Source organism: Monodon monoceros, unplaced genomic scaffold, assembly GCF_005190385.1.
Source record: "Monodon monoceros isolate NGI ecotype Baffin Bay Population unplaced genomic scaffold, NGI_Narwhal_1 Super_Scaffold_4, whole genome shotgun sequence".
In the NCBI taxonomy this organism is placed as follows: Eukaryota; Metazoa; Chordata; class Mammalia; order Artiodactyla; family Monodontidae; genus Monodon; species Monodon monoceros.
Window position 1 is genome coordinate 67,994,011 of NW_021703781.1, and position 17,817 is coordinate 68,011,827.

At 43.7% G+C, this 17,817-nt stretch overlaps 1 protein-coding gene across 2 annotated transcripts in view; it reads right to left on the reverse strand.

Annotated features, from left to right (window-relative positions):
• Positions 1–2,193: 2,193 nt before the first annotated feature.
• GFRA1 (GDNF family receptor alpha 1) overlaps positions 2,194–17,817 on the reverse strand; it is a 204,608-nt gene continuing 188,984 nt past the window's right edge. The window contains exons 9-10 of one of the 2 annotated variants that reach the window (XM_029245699.1): positions 4,097–4,150; positions 2,194–3,148 (exon numbers count right to left, since the gene is read on the reverse strand). In XM_029245699.1, coding sequence (XP_029101532.1) covers positions 2,993–3,148; positions 4,097–4,150 — 210 coding nt within the window. In that variant the 3' untranslated portion in view covers positions 2,194–2,992. The remainder of the gene's footprint in view (positions 3,149–4,096; positions 4,151–17,817) is intronic. The other variant, XM_029245700.1, reaches the window with a different exon arrangement.

The window sequence follows — 17,817 nt, forward strand, 5'->3', positions numbered from 1 at the left end:
ATAATCTATGTCATTCTTAACTTATACTTTTTTTTACTAGAGGCTTGAAAAAAACCAGATATGGAAAAATATATTCAGGTGGCATTCTGAATTCCCTCTCCTTACTGTGCCCTTCTTCCTTCGTGTGCTCTATTTAAAAAGATACTCAAACACCTCTCGGTCAAATATATTCAACATCAAGGGGACTGAAAATGTGCTTCTAATCGGTTTGGCAATCTTGCCTTTTTTTCTCTGAAATGAGTAGAGCATAGCTAGACTTGATTTGGGAGCCACGGTCTCCATGGATGTAAGTTACTGCTTTTGTTTGCCAAAATCAACTACAATGAGATGCCTTCTCCAACAGGCCCAAACCTCAGCAGACAGCCCTTGTATTTTGGTGGCACTTTCCATGCAGGGCCTGCAGGACAGGAAGTAGTGAACCATTTTTTGCTTTTAGCACTGCCAGAGGAAGCTGGATAGGTAAAAGGTTTTGCCTGCTCCAGTACTGGGGCAAATGATGGTGTTTCTGGGGCACCGTGTTAAACTGAGATCACCCCGAATGGCAGAAACACTTGCTTGGCATGATTTTATAAGAATCTCTCTAGCAAGTTGCCATGGAACATCCTTCCCTCTGTTTACTTAAGCAGTAATTTATTTTCAAATTGACGGTTTGGTAACTCTCCTATGCTTCTATCTCTGCAGAAAAATGAGATCTGTGTTGGTGAAAAGATGAGGCTTTTCAAAATTTAATTTATGTGCTGCACATCCATGGTTCTTCACTGAAAGCCACTCTTGTTAGCTCTGATAACTCCTATTTCCTCTTTGGTCATCTGAAGCTAATTAGAGCTGCTGTTTATTACAGAAGTAATCCATAGCTTTCTACAGTAGATTACATAGAATCAGACCTCTGTGCAGTTAGTCCAATGTAGATACACAGAGATACCTTAATTAAAACAAAATATGCTCTGTAAGAGATATGCTTTCACAGATGACTGGAATTCCAAGTATTTCAACATGTTTAATGTGTTTATTCAAAGGAAGAGTCTTTAGGAAACCTTTCACTAATTGAATTTGTTTGATGAGTTCCCCTTGAAAACATTTTGAAGTGAAAAAACTCGGTACTTAGTATATACATTTATGTTTATTAACATTTGGATATAAATGTACTTCAAACACCAATAGAGCTAAAAGGCTATGCCTTCATCTTGGGTTTAATAGATTTCCCACCCTAGTAATCTGATTAATTCTTACAAGGCAAACATCTGTGGGCAAAGGGAATCAGGATGTAATGTGCACTGTGGGTCTCCCCCCTCCACCCCTCTACTGATATGGGAAGAAAGCGAACGCTTCCAATACTCTATTGGGTGGAATCTCCTCGCCTCTATTCAGTTTCAAAGAAACATGGCTACTAGCACTCGATCCTTGTAGATTTCGAATCTCACCATTTCAACCAGACTTCAAAAGTGCACTTTTGAGTCTATTCGTTTAAGGAAAAGAACGATAGAAGAGGACGTGCAGCAACAAGCCAAATGCCTTATATCCAGAGTCCTGTTTTGTTCTGTGACTCTGTGCCAATCAACTCAGCTCCACAGACCTTATTCGTGACCCTCTGGATCCACAAACCTTTTTTCTTTTTTGCAGAGTCAGTCACAGTCTGTCATGGAGGACACAGAACACGGCGCAAGCAGACTCCCCATGACCTTCAGACCAAACTGCTCTACACAGCAGCCAAGCCATGACAGATGGGAGTCAAGACAATCCTTAGGAAAAGAACTGTGTACCCTGGCATGGATCTGCTTCAGAAGAAAGGGCAGCAAGTCCCAACCCCCGTCCCAGTCAAGTAACATGAACACCAAGGTACTGGTCTGTGTCAACTGGCAAGGGTGCCACTGGACATTGTAGAACATTTACGAGCGGCTGCTGGTTTCCTCACAGGTATGCACGCTTGCGTTTCAAGAAATGATAAAAGACAATGCTTGCCTGCTCTGTGTCCTCCTGCCTGTCCACAATAACGTGATGCAGAGCCCGCTTTTGAAGAGCTGTCTTCGTGAACAGCGGAGTTAACGCTACTTATGAGAGGAAAACAAGCTCCGTGTATTTTGTATTAAACCACCAGTAAAAACAATGAAGACAATGTCATTACTTTCAAAATATAGAAAGCCAGTAGTTGAAATCATTTAGTAGTAAAATTTTTTTTCTACATATAACCTCATACGTGTAAAGAGTATTGGAATGATGCTTCAGCTATATTTGACCCTTGTTAGTTTAAGGGCTTCTCACTCAGGTAAGGCTTAGGAAAATGTCTCAATGGTCAAGGTTCTGTGAAGTCTCATGCCCACTCTCACTCTCTATTTTGACTAGAAGACAGACACTACACTGGGATGTGACAGGTATTTTTTGTTTTTGTAGGAGAGTGAAGAACTGTTTACAGTACATAAACTTAGCACGGAAAATACTAGTACATATAGAAAAGTGAACATTGGTACAAGCCTGTTTGCACAAAGTCCATCAAATTGTCTTGATGAGGATCTTCACTTTGTGACCAAAAAAACCTGGCATCCATGTACCGCTGCAGTCATGTCATCAGAAATAAAACCTATTACATGAGATATGGAAGATTCTTTAGAAATACTAACTCCTTCTCTAGCTAGTGAAGGCCAGAGTTAAATTGTTAAAATCACCATCCTCATCGTCCTCTTGAAAAACATGGCCCCAGTTTGCTTTACAGCCAAATCAACAAACTGTCCCCTTACAATACAGCATGCCCCAAAGCCTTCTGAGTTTGGAATGTAGCACTGTATCGGGGATCCCATATAAGCCCTAAGGATCACAAGAAGCTTTCTTAGAAAAAAAAAAGAAAAAAGAAAAAAGAAAAAAGTTCCAGTTGGATGAAACTGTTTTAGCAGTGTCTCAACTGAGTCCCTAAAACTGGAATTTCAGATATACAAGAGGACAGGAAACAGATAACTTGGGTTTTGTCTTTTTACATGTCCATATTGTTTTTTAAATGCAGCTACGATGTGTCAGCCAAAGATAAAGATAACAGGGTGGACACGGCAGTTACCACCAGGACCAGCAGTGGGCTCAGACTGCAGCTTGGAGAGGCAGCCACTGATTTTGTGGTTATGTGGCTGGAAGCCCCAGCAAGACCATCCTTTTCGTAATCACGCTGTAAGAAAGAATGTTTTCATTATCACCGACTGCATGTGTTCGTTCTATCAAGGCATATTTTAACCGCACTCTTTCTCTCTCACTGCTCACCAAAGCTGACCCGAGATTTTACGCCCACTCCCAAGGTCCCCCAGCAACAGTGCAACATGGAACCATTCTCCTTCTGGGTACCAGTGACCGAGGAGGGATGCTTGCTCTCTCTCTCCATCATGAAGGAGGGCAGGAAGAATCATCTTGGGAAACTTGCCCAAGCAAGTATGAGTTCATGCAGAGATGGGTCACAAATCGCATTGGAGACTGGCAGAGAAGGCAGTAGCCTTTCCCTCCACTGGCTGGTTCAACCATGGACTTCATAGATGAAGGATCTCGCCCTGCTTTTCAGAGAGTCCCGACCAAAGCCCAGGCTCCCAAATTCCCAGTCAGCACAGCTGTCCTTCCCCAGGATTGATTCCTTCATCCCCATCCCTAGCACCTGCTCAATCCCATAATGCCACATCCCACCACAATGAGCTATGATTGTGATGGAATCAACCACCCTCTCACTTGTAGATTGGGGAGTGTAATGCGGCCCTGCCTTGGCTACTTCTGGGTTGCTGTGGAGGTCAAAGGACATCTGGTAAGGAGTGAGAGTTGTTATGTCTCTTCTCTGTGCCAGATAAGTTTATGTGACTGTGACCACAGAGATTGTCATGGTACTAGGACAATGGTATTTGTGCTGGTCCAGTTCTGAGATGAGGATCCTGGGGTCCACACTTGGTTCTCACTTTGGGCACTAGGATCTGAAGACTGCACCTGGCTCAAACGGCAGAGGGACATTGAGGGTGACTTAGATTTTTTCTGGACCTGAAACCTTGTTGTCTTTGAGCCCTTCACATCATATCCTGTTCCAGGGTCCCAAAGGCTCTGTTTCTGTAAATGCAGGGAGACTCAGAAAGAAACAACTTACATCAGAAAGACAGAGGTGTGGACTTCCCGACATATTGGATTTCAGCTTCTGTGCCTGGAAAGAGACAAAAACGCACACACACAAAATCAGTCATACATACTATGCAAGAGTAATTACTGATGATTGTCTAGGACCGTGCCATTTACAGAAATATGTGAGCCACAACTGTGAGCCCACATATAACTTAAATTTTTCTCCTAACCACGTAAGTGATAACAGGTGAAGAAAATTTTAATCACATTTTCTTTAACTCAATATATTACCATTTCAACATGTAACCAATATAAAAGATGATTAACGAGATACTTTACATTCTTTTATTTTCATACTAAATCTTCCAAATTTGGTGTGTTTGACATAGTACATCTCAGTTTGTACCCACCTCATTTCAAAGTCACTGCACAGGTTACAAAAGAAAAAATTTTGAAGTCATTTACATTTTGAACTCATTTATAGTTCTGAAAGTTAATGTTTAGGAACTGCCTTCTAGGTAAAAATGGTGCAATAAAAATCCACATTTATTCGTAATATAAAGATAGGTCTTCCTGAAGCTTGTGTGTTTGTTCATTTGTTTATTAGTTGTTCCAGTCCACAAACACTTACCAGGCTATTTTCCAGCACTGGGCATACGGTGATATGACAAAAACGGATGTGGTCCGGGGCTCATGTGGCTGCCCTCTAGTGGGAAAACCACTCAGTGCTTGGGGGCTAAGGCACAGGGCAGGGACTCTTTCAGACAGGTCCCCTTCAGGAATCGTGAAGGTCATTACGGACCCCAGATCCATCCATCTTAAAACTGCTTTAGGTGGTCACAAAGCACCGAGCTGATCTCCCTGTGCTATGGGGTTGCTTCCCACTGGCTATCTATTTTACGTTTGGTAGTGTATATATGTCCATGCCACTCTCTCACTTTGTCCCAGCTTACCCTTCCCCCTCCCCGTACCCTCAAGTCCATTCTCTAGTAGGTCTGTGTCTTTATTCCCGTCTTGCCCCTAGGTTCTTCATGACCTTTTTTTTTTTTTTTTTTAGAATCCATATATATGTGTTAGCATACGGTATTTGTTTTTCTCTTTCTGACTTACTTCACTCTGTAGGACAGACTCTAGGTCCATCTACCTCACAACAAATAACTCAATTTCGTTTCTTTTTATGGCTGAGTAATACTCCATTGTATGTATGTGCCACGTCTTCTTTATCCATTCATCTGTCGATGGACACTTAGGTTGGTGCCATATTCTGGCTATTGTAAATAGTGCTGCAGTGAACACTGTGGTACATGTCTCTTTTTGAATTATGGTTTTCTCAGGGTATATGCCCAGTAGTGGGATTGCTGGGTCATATGGTAGTTCTATTTTTAGTTTTTTAAGGAACCTCCATACTGTTCACCTAAAGGGGTGGGATAGGGAGGGTGGGAGGGAGGGAGACACAAGAGGGAAGAGATATGGGGACATATGTATATGTATAACTGTTTCACTTTGTTATAAAGCAGAAACTAACACACCATTGTAAAGCAATTATACTCCAATAAAGATGTTTTAAAAAAAATACATGTACATTACCTATGCAATACAAATAAATACATATTTTATTGAAAACTGCTTTAGGGCAGTTACAAGTTCCTGAGCTGTGAGGGCTTTAAGCTCCCTATTTCCTCACAAATGAAGCAAGTTTCCACTGGGTTTCTACCTGAGAACTGAGGTGGAGGGAAGGTTCCATTGCTCAAACAATTACAATAAAAACTGCTAACCCAGTGCAGCTCTCTTGTTTTGTAAAGGAAAACAAATTAGAGTGCAGAGAAGTTAAGTGACTTATCCAAGGGCACACAGTGAACTACTTTAGAGTCAAGATTTAGATAAGTCTCTGAAACTCCTGAATGGAACTGTGCTCTTTCCTGCTTTACAGTTTCTCCCAGGCAACCCTGGCATGCTTGGGTCTTCATGCTCCCCCTGCCCCCAAAAGCCACACAAAGAATCCCTCCCATAGCCCCCTCCCCCTGAAACTAGGAGCCCTTTGGCGTCGAAAGACCAAGAACTCATTTGTCGACAGGATGACCTTGGTTAAGCAAAACATCTGAATCTAGGAGTATCTGGGCAACCAGCTCTGTGGGAATGCCCTGGCAGGCTGCCTACTGCAGGACAACGTTTGCAACTTGTTGAAGACGTGCTAGCCTGAAATGATAGCATGTTCACCCAAGGAATAATTTATTGACCATAATGCTACGTGGGAGGTGTCATAACCTTTACCTCTATTTGCATATGCCCGCTGTGAATATGAAATAGAAACGTTTAAACAGGCGTCAAGAAAAAGACACTGTGAAGCATCCCTGGGCTATTCAAAGGTCACTAAATGTTATGTATAAGAAGATCAGAGGGCAAATCAGAAGAGGAATTGAGCCTTACTCAAAAGCCTACTTTTAATCCATATTAATAGCAAATCTGGTCCATTGCATTGTAACCTGTAGAGAATAATATGTAGAACTTTGCACATTTTATTTCTGTTCAAGGTTGGAATTGTGCCAGACACCAAAATGGCCCTAAAACATCACATTCTGTCTTTTCTAGGCGGTAATCTACAAAAGACAACCCTCATTAAGAGCTTTTGCATAACTAAGAAGTTCACTAAAACGTGCAGAGAAGGCAGCCTGACTTCTAGTCTGGGCCACGTTATTTCTTCAATTCTGTGCTGTGGTCACAGCTAAGCTCCACCTCAGTGTCCTAGACTGCAGTGCCCTCTAAGAGATCCAAGGGCTGGTAGGCCTCCTCCTACTTTGTTCTATATGATTAGCACCAGCGTGCAGTGTATCACTCATCATCTATACCATCTGAGAGACTCACTAGCTACACTTAGTCACTTCAGGGACCTGTTAATGTACTGGTAAAATGCCCATCTATTACACGATTGTAAAGGGGGCTTCCACCAATGGACTAGAAAAGGTCTCTATCTTAACCAATTTTCTTAAGTGGACTCTACATCAACATAGGTAGATTCTGGTCCTCAGTGGTCACTGAGAGCTCGACTTTGTACAGGATTAGAGTCATACAATCGGGTAGACATGCTCTTGCCTCCCATATGAGAATGGCTGGGATGACTGTTTGATCACACAAGAAAATACATTGAGACCAGCTCCAAGTCTGTGAAGGCTCTGGGATCTTCTTCCCCCAAAGCAGGCATCTTGTTGGCCTGTATCTAAAGCAAATTATCAACCTCTGGCTTTGTCTCCCTGTATCTCCACTGGCTTTACTTAAGGTGGAAGCAGCAGCTCCAAGCTCATCTGGCCTTGAGAACCATTCTGCTGGGCAGAACAGGACGAACCGCTGAGTGAATGTAACCGTGCACCACCAGGCCTCTGCAAAGGCTCTGAGAAAATGCCTTCTCTCCTGTCGAACCTTTTCCTAACCCAGCAGAAGCACCTAGCACTCCAGAGGCTTAGCGGTCCATGCACACTGGCCTCAAAAGCCTCTGCCTACATAGCGTATTAACACTGCTTCCCATCGAGAGGTCTGGGGGGCCGGGAAACCCCCCAGAACTGCAGAGGCAAAGAAGAGCAGCCCCCCAGTTCCGCCAGAACTTTGCATGAACCACACTAACACCTGTGAGTGTGATTAGAAGGCAAAGAACAGATGTTAGTGGTTGTTGGAATAGCAGGCAGCACCTGGGTAAAAGAATCGAAGGGTTGCACATAGACATGAGATCTTTTAAAATCCTACACCAAACCTGGGGTATATATTACAAAATGAGGGCCAGTGGGTCTGCTGCTTGGACTGAGTGGCATCAACTGGGTGTCCAGTGACTCTAAGGGTTCGTAAGCTGCAGATGGAGGGGCAGAGCCTGGGAATTCACACCTACGTATGTCTAGCTGGCGGCATGCTTGTAAGTCCTGTATTCAGTCTGAACCCCTCGGGTGACCACCGAGAGTCAGAAATCTACCTATGCAGATCCAAAGTCCACTTAGGAAAATCTGGCTCTTAAAGCCCCTTGTAGAAGCCTGAGCAACCTGCTGTTTCCACATTTTAAAGGCTTTTATCCAGAGCCTTTTTTAAAACATCAAGCTATCGCTGTCCTGCTAGTCAGGCCTGATAAACGCAAGAAGATAAAATTATAGGGCATCTCTCACATTCAACTATTGCAAAGAGTGTTTACATATTTTAAACATTGCCTCCGTTGATGAAAATTGGGACTGTCCCAGGAAAATTAAAGAAACAAAAAGAAAACCAAAACTTCTGAGATCTTGCAAGGTATAAGGCAAGTTAGAAACTGGAAGAGCACCACTGCCGAGCCCTAAATGGGTAAAACCAGGGGTGTAATAATGGAACAAGTCCTGTCTGCAAGCTCTACAGCCCTGCTCATTAAGAGGACAGGCAGGGGCCCAACATAGAGCCTGGCCAGCCCAGACCTACCTAGGCACCAAACCTTACAGTTTGTGGCTTTAAAATATCGTATCTCTTAAAAAGGAGACAGGGATAAAGAAGAGAATGGATTTCAATTTTTCTAAAAGTCAATTTTAACCATTGTTACAGCATGTTGAAAAACGAATTATTTAATCCCTTTTATGAAAGCGGGTTTCGTAACAGCTAACTCATAGTTACGCGGTTATGGGAGAAGCTGCCTGACTCGGAGTTGGGGGAAACACCACCACCAAAACACAGTACCACAAGGTTTTCATCTTGAGAAGGTGAAGAGGATACTGGAGAAACCATCCACAAACCAGTAGCTTTGCTGTCATTCTGGAAAACCAGGGAACTTGTTCTTTAGGCTCTTCATAAGCCTTGTCCCTGCAGCAGTCTCATAAAACTGTCACTGGCAGTAATCCCCAAGTCCAGGAATGTCGCATAATAGAATTTCCATGGCACTGTAATTGTGGCCAGACCTCCCCAGGCCCTGGCACTAAAGGGTTAATAAATGCATTAGATGCCGTTAACCTCTGTTACTCCCTTGCTTTTCACCCCTGTGATTAGCATTTGGAAAGCCTGCCTGGTGCCGACTGCTCTCCGGTACAGAATGCCCAGGCACACATACAGTTCATAGCTCTCAGTCAAGCCAACTCATCGGGCACCGTGTACACAACACGTTCTGCCCGCGGTGGGTTCTCCCCGAGCCTCGGGTCAGATCAGGCTTTGGAGCTGCACACTTGCTCTGCTTATGGAATTGGAGACTTAATAGCATACCCGCTTGCAGTCTGGCCTTTGCTGCCCCAGGACTCCATTTCTGTAGAGAAGCCAGTGTTTAATCTTGGGTTTTTAGGCAGCTGTCAGCCAGCAGGGCATGGAACATTTCTCTACTCTCCTCCATGTATAAGAAAAGCCAGTTTTTGCTCTACCTCCAGAAAATAAAACCAGAGGAAGTTGCTCAATCCAATAGCAACAGATTGTCCAGGCCGCAGCCAAATGGTCATAATTAATGATGCTTCTGCTTCTCTTCTCCCTTGCTTTACTGATTAGAGAGATTTGCTATATTAAGAACCTGTTTGCTTAATGACAGAATACAAGCAATAAACAGAAATACACAGACTGTAAAACGCCATCAACTTTGCTCTCCAGTACTAAGTACCGAGCTGCATCTATCACCCTTGTCAATATCAGTTTATCAGCATACCAGCCTCTTCTGCAGCATAAATTGGACCTTTGCTAGGGAAAAACCATTGCGTGAGTTCTTTCCAAAATAGTCCAGAACTGAAAGCCATTTCTCCGTTTAAATCTACGCATCTTACAGTTTCTTGTAAGGCAAAACATAAGAAGGCTGTCTACCTAATTTGAAGGATAACTTATTAGTTTCTCATTTTTCACTTTGCATTTTAATAAAATGGATTCACCAGATTATAGACTTTTATGAGTAGAACTTACTACATAACAATTCTGTTGTGCACTAGACACATATCTGCCCAAATTAATTTCTACGCACACAAAAAAGACAGAAAAAAGAAGTTGCCTGCTTAGTGAATCCAAGCTAAGGAATGGTCGTGTGCTCAGTGCGCTGTAATCTTATACTCTTTTCAGCTTTTTGGATTTCGCCTGTTGGATTTGGGAGAGCCAGGGGAGGTTTTATTTCTGGTCTGGTCACAAGCAATTGGCCAGTCTTTCTAAAATCCTTGTCACTGTCTATTTTGAAACTCACCTTCCCGGTGAGTTCTGCTTTTCCTATGAACTTGGTAGCAACCACTGGTCTGAATAATGTGTAGTCAAGTCAGTGCTTAAAACAAGTGGACACATAAATAAGGTCTACTCTGAGCCGCTGGGCGTGGGTGTTTGTCTCTCAGAGCCTGTGTTCAGCTCTGTTTCCTCTGAGCCGATTTCTGCCAGCCCCATGGGCTCTGGCACAGGCTGGGGAGGGGCTGAGGGGCTATGAGGAGGGACAGAGTGAGATGTGAGTGGTGATCATTCTTGGGCAGCTTTCCTACCATGTCTCATCTACCTTCTCCCTCCAAGACACTGTGTCTACATATTACCTGAACCTCAGCCAAAAGGCTTTCATTACATTAAGCTCTAAGAAGACCTTGTAAAGATGTTTCACCCTGCACAGGTTTAGGAAGGCCCACTGGGTACCAAGTTTAGTTAGTCTGGCAGGCTCTGGGCAGGTCGAGCCTGGTCATAAAAAGGGGTGGGGAGAGGACTGGAGGCCTGAAGTCATGCTTCCTTAGCCCAAGGAAGCACAGGCTCAGATCCCAGATGTGCTGTTTAGACAAGGCCTCCATGAAGTGAGGCCAGATTTTGTGTGTGTGTGTGTGTGTGTGTGTGTGTGTGTGTGTGTGTGGTCGTAGCCTTAAAGGTGATATGGTTTCCTGTCTTAGGGCCAAGCCTAGAGTAGAAACTTTTTTACCTGACGGCACTGGGGGCTGGGCCCTTAGGTCATTGGTCAATTGAGAAATGACGTTAAAGAGCAAAATCATTAAATCACTTAAAAATTACACATTTGTATCTAATTTTTTAATTTAGAAGCTTTTTTTTTTTTTGCGGTACGCGGGCCTCTCACTGCTGTGGCCTCTCCCGTTGCGGAGCACAGGCTCCGGACGCGCAGGCTCAGCGGCCATGGCTCACAGGTCCAGCCGCTCCACGGCATGTGGGATCTTCCCGGACCGGGGCACGAACCGGCGTCCCCTGCATCGGCAGGCAGACTCTCAACCACTGCACCACCAGGGAAGCCCCAAGAAGCTTCTTTTTTTAATTATTGTGGTAAGAATACTTAACATGAGGTCTACCCTCAAATTTTGAAGTGTACAACACAGCACTATTATCTACAGCCACAATGTTGTACAGCAGACCTAGAACTTACTCATCTTGCATAACTGAACCTACATACCTGTTGAACAGCAACTCCTCGTGTCCCCCTCCCCCAGCCCCTGGAAACCAAAATTCTGTTCTTTGCTTCCATGAGTTTGACTATTTTAAATACCTCATATGAATGGAATCATGTAGTGTTTGTCCTTGTGACTGGATTACTTCACTAAACATAATGTCCTCCAGATTTATTCATGTTGTTGCATATTACAGGATTTTCTCCTTTTCAAGGTGAATGATATTCCATTGTATGTATTGCATCAAACATTTTAATTTAGAATTTGAATGTCATTCACTGATTTTTGGATACATGATCAATGCCACTTTCTTAAAAAGGTTTTTTAAAGAAAGAGTTTGCCGATTGGAATTCCCTGGGTTATGTTCTGCACAAGCTACGCCTATCATTTACAATCTACAATTTCCAGTTTTTGTTTCATTAAAACAGGAATGGCATTTGTTTGACACCCACTGAGGGATCTCAGTGCAGAATCTTTCTACATTTTTACAATTTTTCTCAGTCTTTTAGAATTGTCTGGGCCACACCTAATCAAAGGCATTTTTTTTAAAGGAATTTGAACTTTTCTAATGTATTCAACCTAGTTTTCATTGAAACAACTTTCTTTCTTTTGTGCTCCTATTTCAATCATTCATGTAATATTTAATTAAATTATGTAAGCAAAATACCAAATACAGCAGCACCCAAAGGTTTGAGAACAAATGCTCCTGAATCTTTTAAACCTGCGCCTCCACTGGAGAGAGCAAGGGGCCCAGGTAAGCAGAAGGAGAGAATGCCCTTGGGGCATTCAGCCTGCCTTGGGCATTGGATGTTTACAGGGGAATGGCAGAGAGGTTGGCTTCTGTGGTGAGTTGGTGAAATGAGGGTCAGAGAAGAGAGCTTCTACTATGATTTAGAACTTGCTCTTGGTACCAGATTGACTGATAAGGTATGCTAAAAAGACCACAGGTTAGGAAGGTCCTGGTCCTAGCTTTTAAACCATTACCTCTAATGACAATAACCCCCGCCCTACTATTGCCTACCTCACGAATTGTTGTGCGAATCAAACGTGATACTGGGGGTGGAAGCCCTTTTAAAATCCAAGTTGCTGTTGATGATTTCTTAGCCTCTCTGCGGTCCTATACTAGATGTTCTTGGATTCAGGCAGGGGTGTGAAAAATACAAAAGATTAAGCTAATTTGGCTTGTGATAATGTGATACTGAATAGAACTGGCTCATGATCTTCTTTCCTCGGATTTAAAAATGAATGCAATGAAAGAGATACAGTCCTGTAAGATATATCAACGTCCTCCATTAGCTAAGCAGTCCCTCGGGCTTGCCTGTCAGTCTCCCGCACACCATAAAAGGATGTCTGCAGCCCTGCGCTTGTAATTTAACACTAATGGCAGGATGGCAAGTAGCGCTGTGCGCAGACACTGTCTACAGCAGGGAGCTTACCAGGGCGCTTGGGCTGGCCTTTCTTCCTTCCCTTTACTCCACAGGATCATCTTACATCTATTTTGCTTTTCCCCAAGTTGGGGCGAACACAGGTTGCCAACTACATTAGAGAACTGTGTGTTTTTGTTCATGGTTAACTTGCTTGATTAGTAAACTATTCAGACAAGAAGCAATTATGAGCTACATTTTAGAAAATTATGCCCAATTAACAAGATTATGCCAAACACTGTGTGAAAGATGTTTTAGTTTGGGGCGGGGGAGGGGTTTTGTAGAGCAAGCATTCAGTGATCATGGTGTAATGGTAACTAGGGGGATGGCCCTAAAAGGAAACATTTGTTTTCTCAAAACGTGCATTTGGAAACGCAAGTGTGAAGAGAGCAGCAGAAAAGATTCATCGTGGTCCCTGACAAGAAGTGCATGAAGCCGATCTCATCAGAAACGTGCCCTCATCACCATCAGATAATACTTATTAAGCCTCTCATTCTCTTGTGCATTTATGTGCAGCTGAGAGCAGCCCTGTAATGGCTCTGTGACTTATGGTGGTAACTAAGGTTTGATATAAAATGCCAGGTCTGGAGACAGCACGGACCCAGGGCTTTTGTTCACTCTCTGGGTGGGAAGACGGAGCACTTGTGGTGCTGCAAGAAACAAGGGGAAAGCAAAAAATTTAAAAACTTTAAAATAATGTACTTTTAGTAGACAGAGAAAAATATTGAAGAAAATAGAAGAAAACCAAATAGACTAATAGTGATAATGACTGTGACGATTACTCTTAAGAAAAGCCTCCATTGGTAATGATCCCATCTGCATTTTACTGAATACTCCCCAAGGACTCACATGACTTTCTGAGGGGGGCTACTCCCCTTTTGTACAGATCAGGAAGCAGAGGTTTCAGAGAGGTCGGGACCTGCCCAAGTTTCCACAGCCCTGAGTGGCTGCGCTGAGATTTGAATCTCTTTGACTTCAGCCTCTTCGACTCTAAAACCCACGCATACTGGCTCTGCCAGATACGGTACCATTATCTCTCATAATCCTTAGATCAACCCTTAGAATAATAAGGGTGATAAGCCCCGGGGTCACACAGCCAGCATGCACAGAGCCAGCCGAGGCAGCCTAGAATAAACCCAAGGAGTCAGAGGTCAGGCCAGGGCTGGTGATTTTCACTCCCTCGACGGTCTCCACAGATGAGCACCCCGCATGTCATATCTGAGGTCCCTGCAGCCCTCAGGGTGGCAGGGGACAGCCACCCTGGGGAAAATTCCCACAACGTCTTCTCAGTGCCCACCATCCTGCGTTTCCTGTCTAGCCTTGTCCACGACGTGACTCCTCTTGGGCCTCAAATCTGAGGAGCACACGGGAGGGGAGCCCTTCATTGAACCTCACCCCCAAGAGAACCAGAGCCATTTTCCTCCCACAATTGTGCTCCACGGCTCAAGAGCACGGCGGAGTCTATTATTCAGGGAAGCACGGTTGGTTAGAAGTCCTAAGGATAAAAGGTCAGTAGGGGATACAAGAAATTGGATTTATTTATAGTATGTGATCTAAGTGTGCTCAGAGGTATTCTCGTAGGTTGCCCAGAACGAGAGTATGTTTATAGCCAAGATGGTGCAGACGTCCTATTCCTTTTTATTAAGCATGTTTATTATGCAGCAATTGGGTTACGCAATTGTCCAACTGCTGAACTACTATCCCTCTGGAGGGCCAGCCTCACTACCCTCTGGACCACAGGGGCGGGTGGTCTAATGGCTTTTCCCGAAATGCACTGAGGGGGCCTGGTCTTCCCGTCCCTATCCTTAAGTGGTTATTCTCACTTTTTGAGAAAAGTAGAAGAAAAAAAAAAAGTTTAGGAGAAGACATCAAAAAAGGGTGACAATAAAAATTGTTTCAACCACAGGGTCCACACCCTATACAGCACCCAAGTTCATTTTCCAGATGAATTTTGGGATAAAAGTTACCAAATTGTCCCTCAGTACTCAGGCTCCTTCTGTCTCATGGTCAGCAGAGACGAACCAGGAGGATAAAATAATGATAAAAAGTTACTGTGCTGGAGGCTCAGTTACTATGCTGAAGAATTTTAATTTGTTTAATTATCACAACCCTCCCAGGTGGCTGTGCTCATTATTCCCACATTACAGACAACAAACCCAAGGATTAAGGAGATGAAACTACTCTCCTTTGTAGACCACAGGAAGGCTTGATTTTATTGTAGAGAGAAGCCTGGTCCTTCAGTATTTTCCACTCTTAAGCACAACAGCCTTTTTCCTAAAAAAGCAACTTTGAGAAATTACCATGCCACTGTTTGCCTACTGTCTGCATGATCCCTTGTCAAGAATCGGAACAGCAAGGCTTGAGTTACATTACCTGAAAGTGAGCTTGGTTTTGGAGTAAAACAAATGATGGCGCTGCCTTGACTCTCCAAAGGAACTCAGAATCACTAAGTGCTACCCTCACCCTGATATAACGTAGGGGGTGCTGTGTGCTGGGGCCGGGAATAGGTGCAGACAACAGCTGAAGCCTGGAGCAAATGCCTGTCCCTGGGCAGCAAGAATGCCCTCCAGCTGTGGCCTCATTGCTGAGATGACCGTGACCTGGCAAAAGATACCCAAATGCTGTTGGGATGCACAGCCTTATGTTGTTCTCAAGCAACACCAAACTTCAGCTAGAAATTCTCTGGAGCTGACTAAGAAGGGTGACGCAACTAGAACACTGAGTGGGAGACAGAAAAGAAGGGAAACTCGTGTCATCTCGGGGTGATGCAGGAGAGGGGCTGCAGCCCCTGCCGGTGACCTCTCCCGTGCTTCCTTCTCAGGCAGGCAGCTCACAGCCAGCCTCCCCGCCACCCACATCACAGACACAGCTGCATGTAACACAAAGCAGAAATGGACTGTGGGCCCCAAGTTCCTGGACTGCACCTTAAAGAGGAAGGAGCCCAGCCACATGGGACTTCCTCCGACTGTTGCCATTCCTCTGTAACAGAAACAGGGCTCTGAGCCAGGGCCGGCTCGCTCAAGAATCTCACTGCACCCAAGGATCCTGGGACCGCATCCCCAAGGTATGCTCCGTAAGTTCCATGGTTACTGTGTTTGTGTACCTGGCTCAGGGCCTCCTATTTATTGACTTTAGTGGTCTGACAATACACCCCGGAAAATCCCAGAAATATAATAACGTGAATTACAATTCCAGTGACAAGATGACACAGTGCCTTCTCCCTGATGCTATATGCCAACACTTTTATTAAGCATAATGATAGTGTACAATTATATGATAATGTAGGCCTCCCCATTTTGCCACTTACTTCACAGAATGGTGAAGTAGGGGTTATTTGGAGGCATAGATAAGAGACCTGATTAGAGTTAAGAGTTGGGGTTGAAGTGGTGAGATCAAGGGGCCATTTGTAAAATAAAGAACCTTCTTAAGAGAAAACCAATTCACTCCCTGTTCCTACTGAAGCTCTTCTGACGTGGCTGCTGTTCACCCTGTGGGGGCAATAGGCTTATTCCAGCTCTAGGAGATTAGGGATAAAAGAGGAAAAAAGAAAAATTATAACTCAGAGATACTGCACTCTACGTGCTTAATTTGCAGGGCTTTGTGGCTGAGAAAAATAGAGGCCGCGATCTGCCTTTGTTGAAAAGGTGACATTTGGGTTCATTAAAGGTGTACAATAGATTTTCATAAAGGCTATTTTTCTAAGTCATTAAATTGGTTTTTAGGAACTTTACACTCTCCTTCATTTGAACAATTATTAAACTATATAATAGAATTGTACAATTGCTAAAATTTTACAGCCGGGTATAAAATGCTGTATTATTAAACTATAATGAAGATGCTCAAGCCCATTACAACTTTTTAAATGAATTATAAAACCCTTTGCTGCTGGTAAAATATCTTAAATTACAGTATTGTGTATTCTAACAATATGTTGAACCAAAGTTTGCTACAATGCAAATATGCCACTCACAAAGAAACCTTTACTTGAATTAAGTTTGCAGAAGCCCGAAATCTGATAGCATCTGATTCAGCAAAGCAGACAACACCTGATGTTTGCAGGCTGGGTGAGATAGCTGGTCCCCTGAGGGAGGTGCCTTTCCCCACATTCCTTCGACCACAGAACCAGCCAACAGTCAGAGCCTCTCATATTCAAAGGCCTTACAGGTGACACTTAGCAGGGCCCTGGGGATTAAGGAAATGCTTCTGGTAATAGCAATCTTCTCCCCTTAAAGTCACCCCATAGGTGAGATTTTTTAAATGTCAGATGTTTAGTTGCTGAGTACCTGCCACTTACATGTATGTTACGGGCTGTATGGTGTCCCTCAAAAATTCATATGTTGAAGTCCTAACCTTTAGTACCGCAGGGTGTGACCGACTATGGATGGAGACAGGGTCTTTAAAGAGGTGATTAAGTTATAATGAGGTCATTAGGGCAGGCCCTCATCCAATCTGACTGGTATCCTTATACAGAGAGGAAATTTGGACACACAGACACCAGGGTGCACACACACAGAAGAAAGGCCATGTGAGGACACAGCAAGAAGGCAGCCATCTGCAAGCCAAGGAGAGAGGCCTCAAGAGAAACCAAACCTGTTGACACCTTGACCTTGGATTTCCAGCCTCCAAAACTGTGAGAAATACATTTCTGTTGTTTTAGCCACCCAGTCTATGGTACTTTGTTACGGCAGCCCCAGCAAACGAATATAATGTATGACACTGCACTCTGTGATATAGGGTGATATGCATATGTACCTGCTGGGAAGCCAGGCCTCCGAGATGAAATTCCGGTTTTTTGGTACCAGTTATACCCTGCAAGTTTCCATTTCCAATAGGGTTTGAATACACAGCTGAAAATGCCTTTTTGGCATCCTGGATTGTATGGCAGCCTTAACAGAGTAATACCCAATTTTGAGCTCTGAATTCAAGCACTCTCCTGGATGAAGGGCTTTGAAAACACTCTATAAGCAGTTATTTCAAAAAGTGTTTTTACAACAGCCTATTTCCTCCCA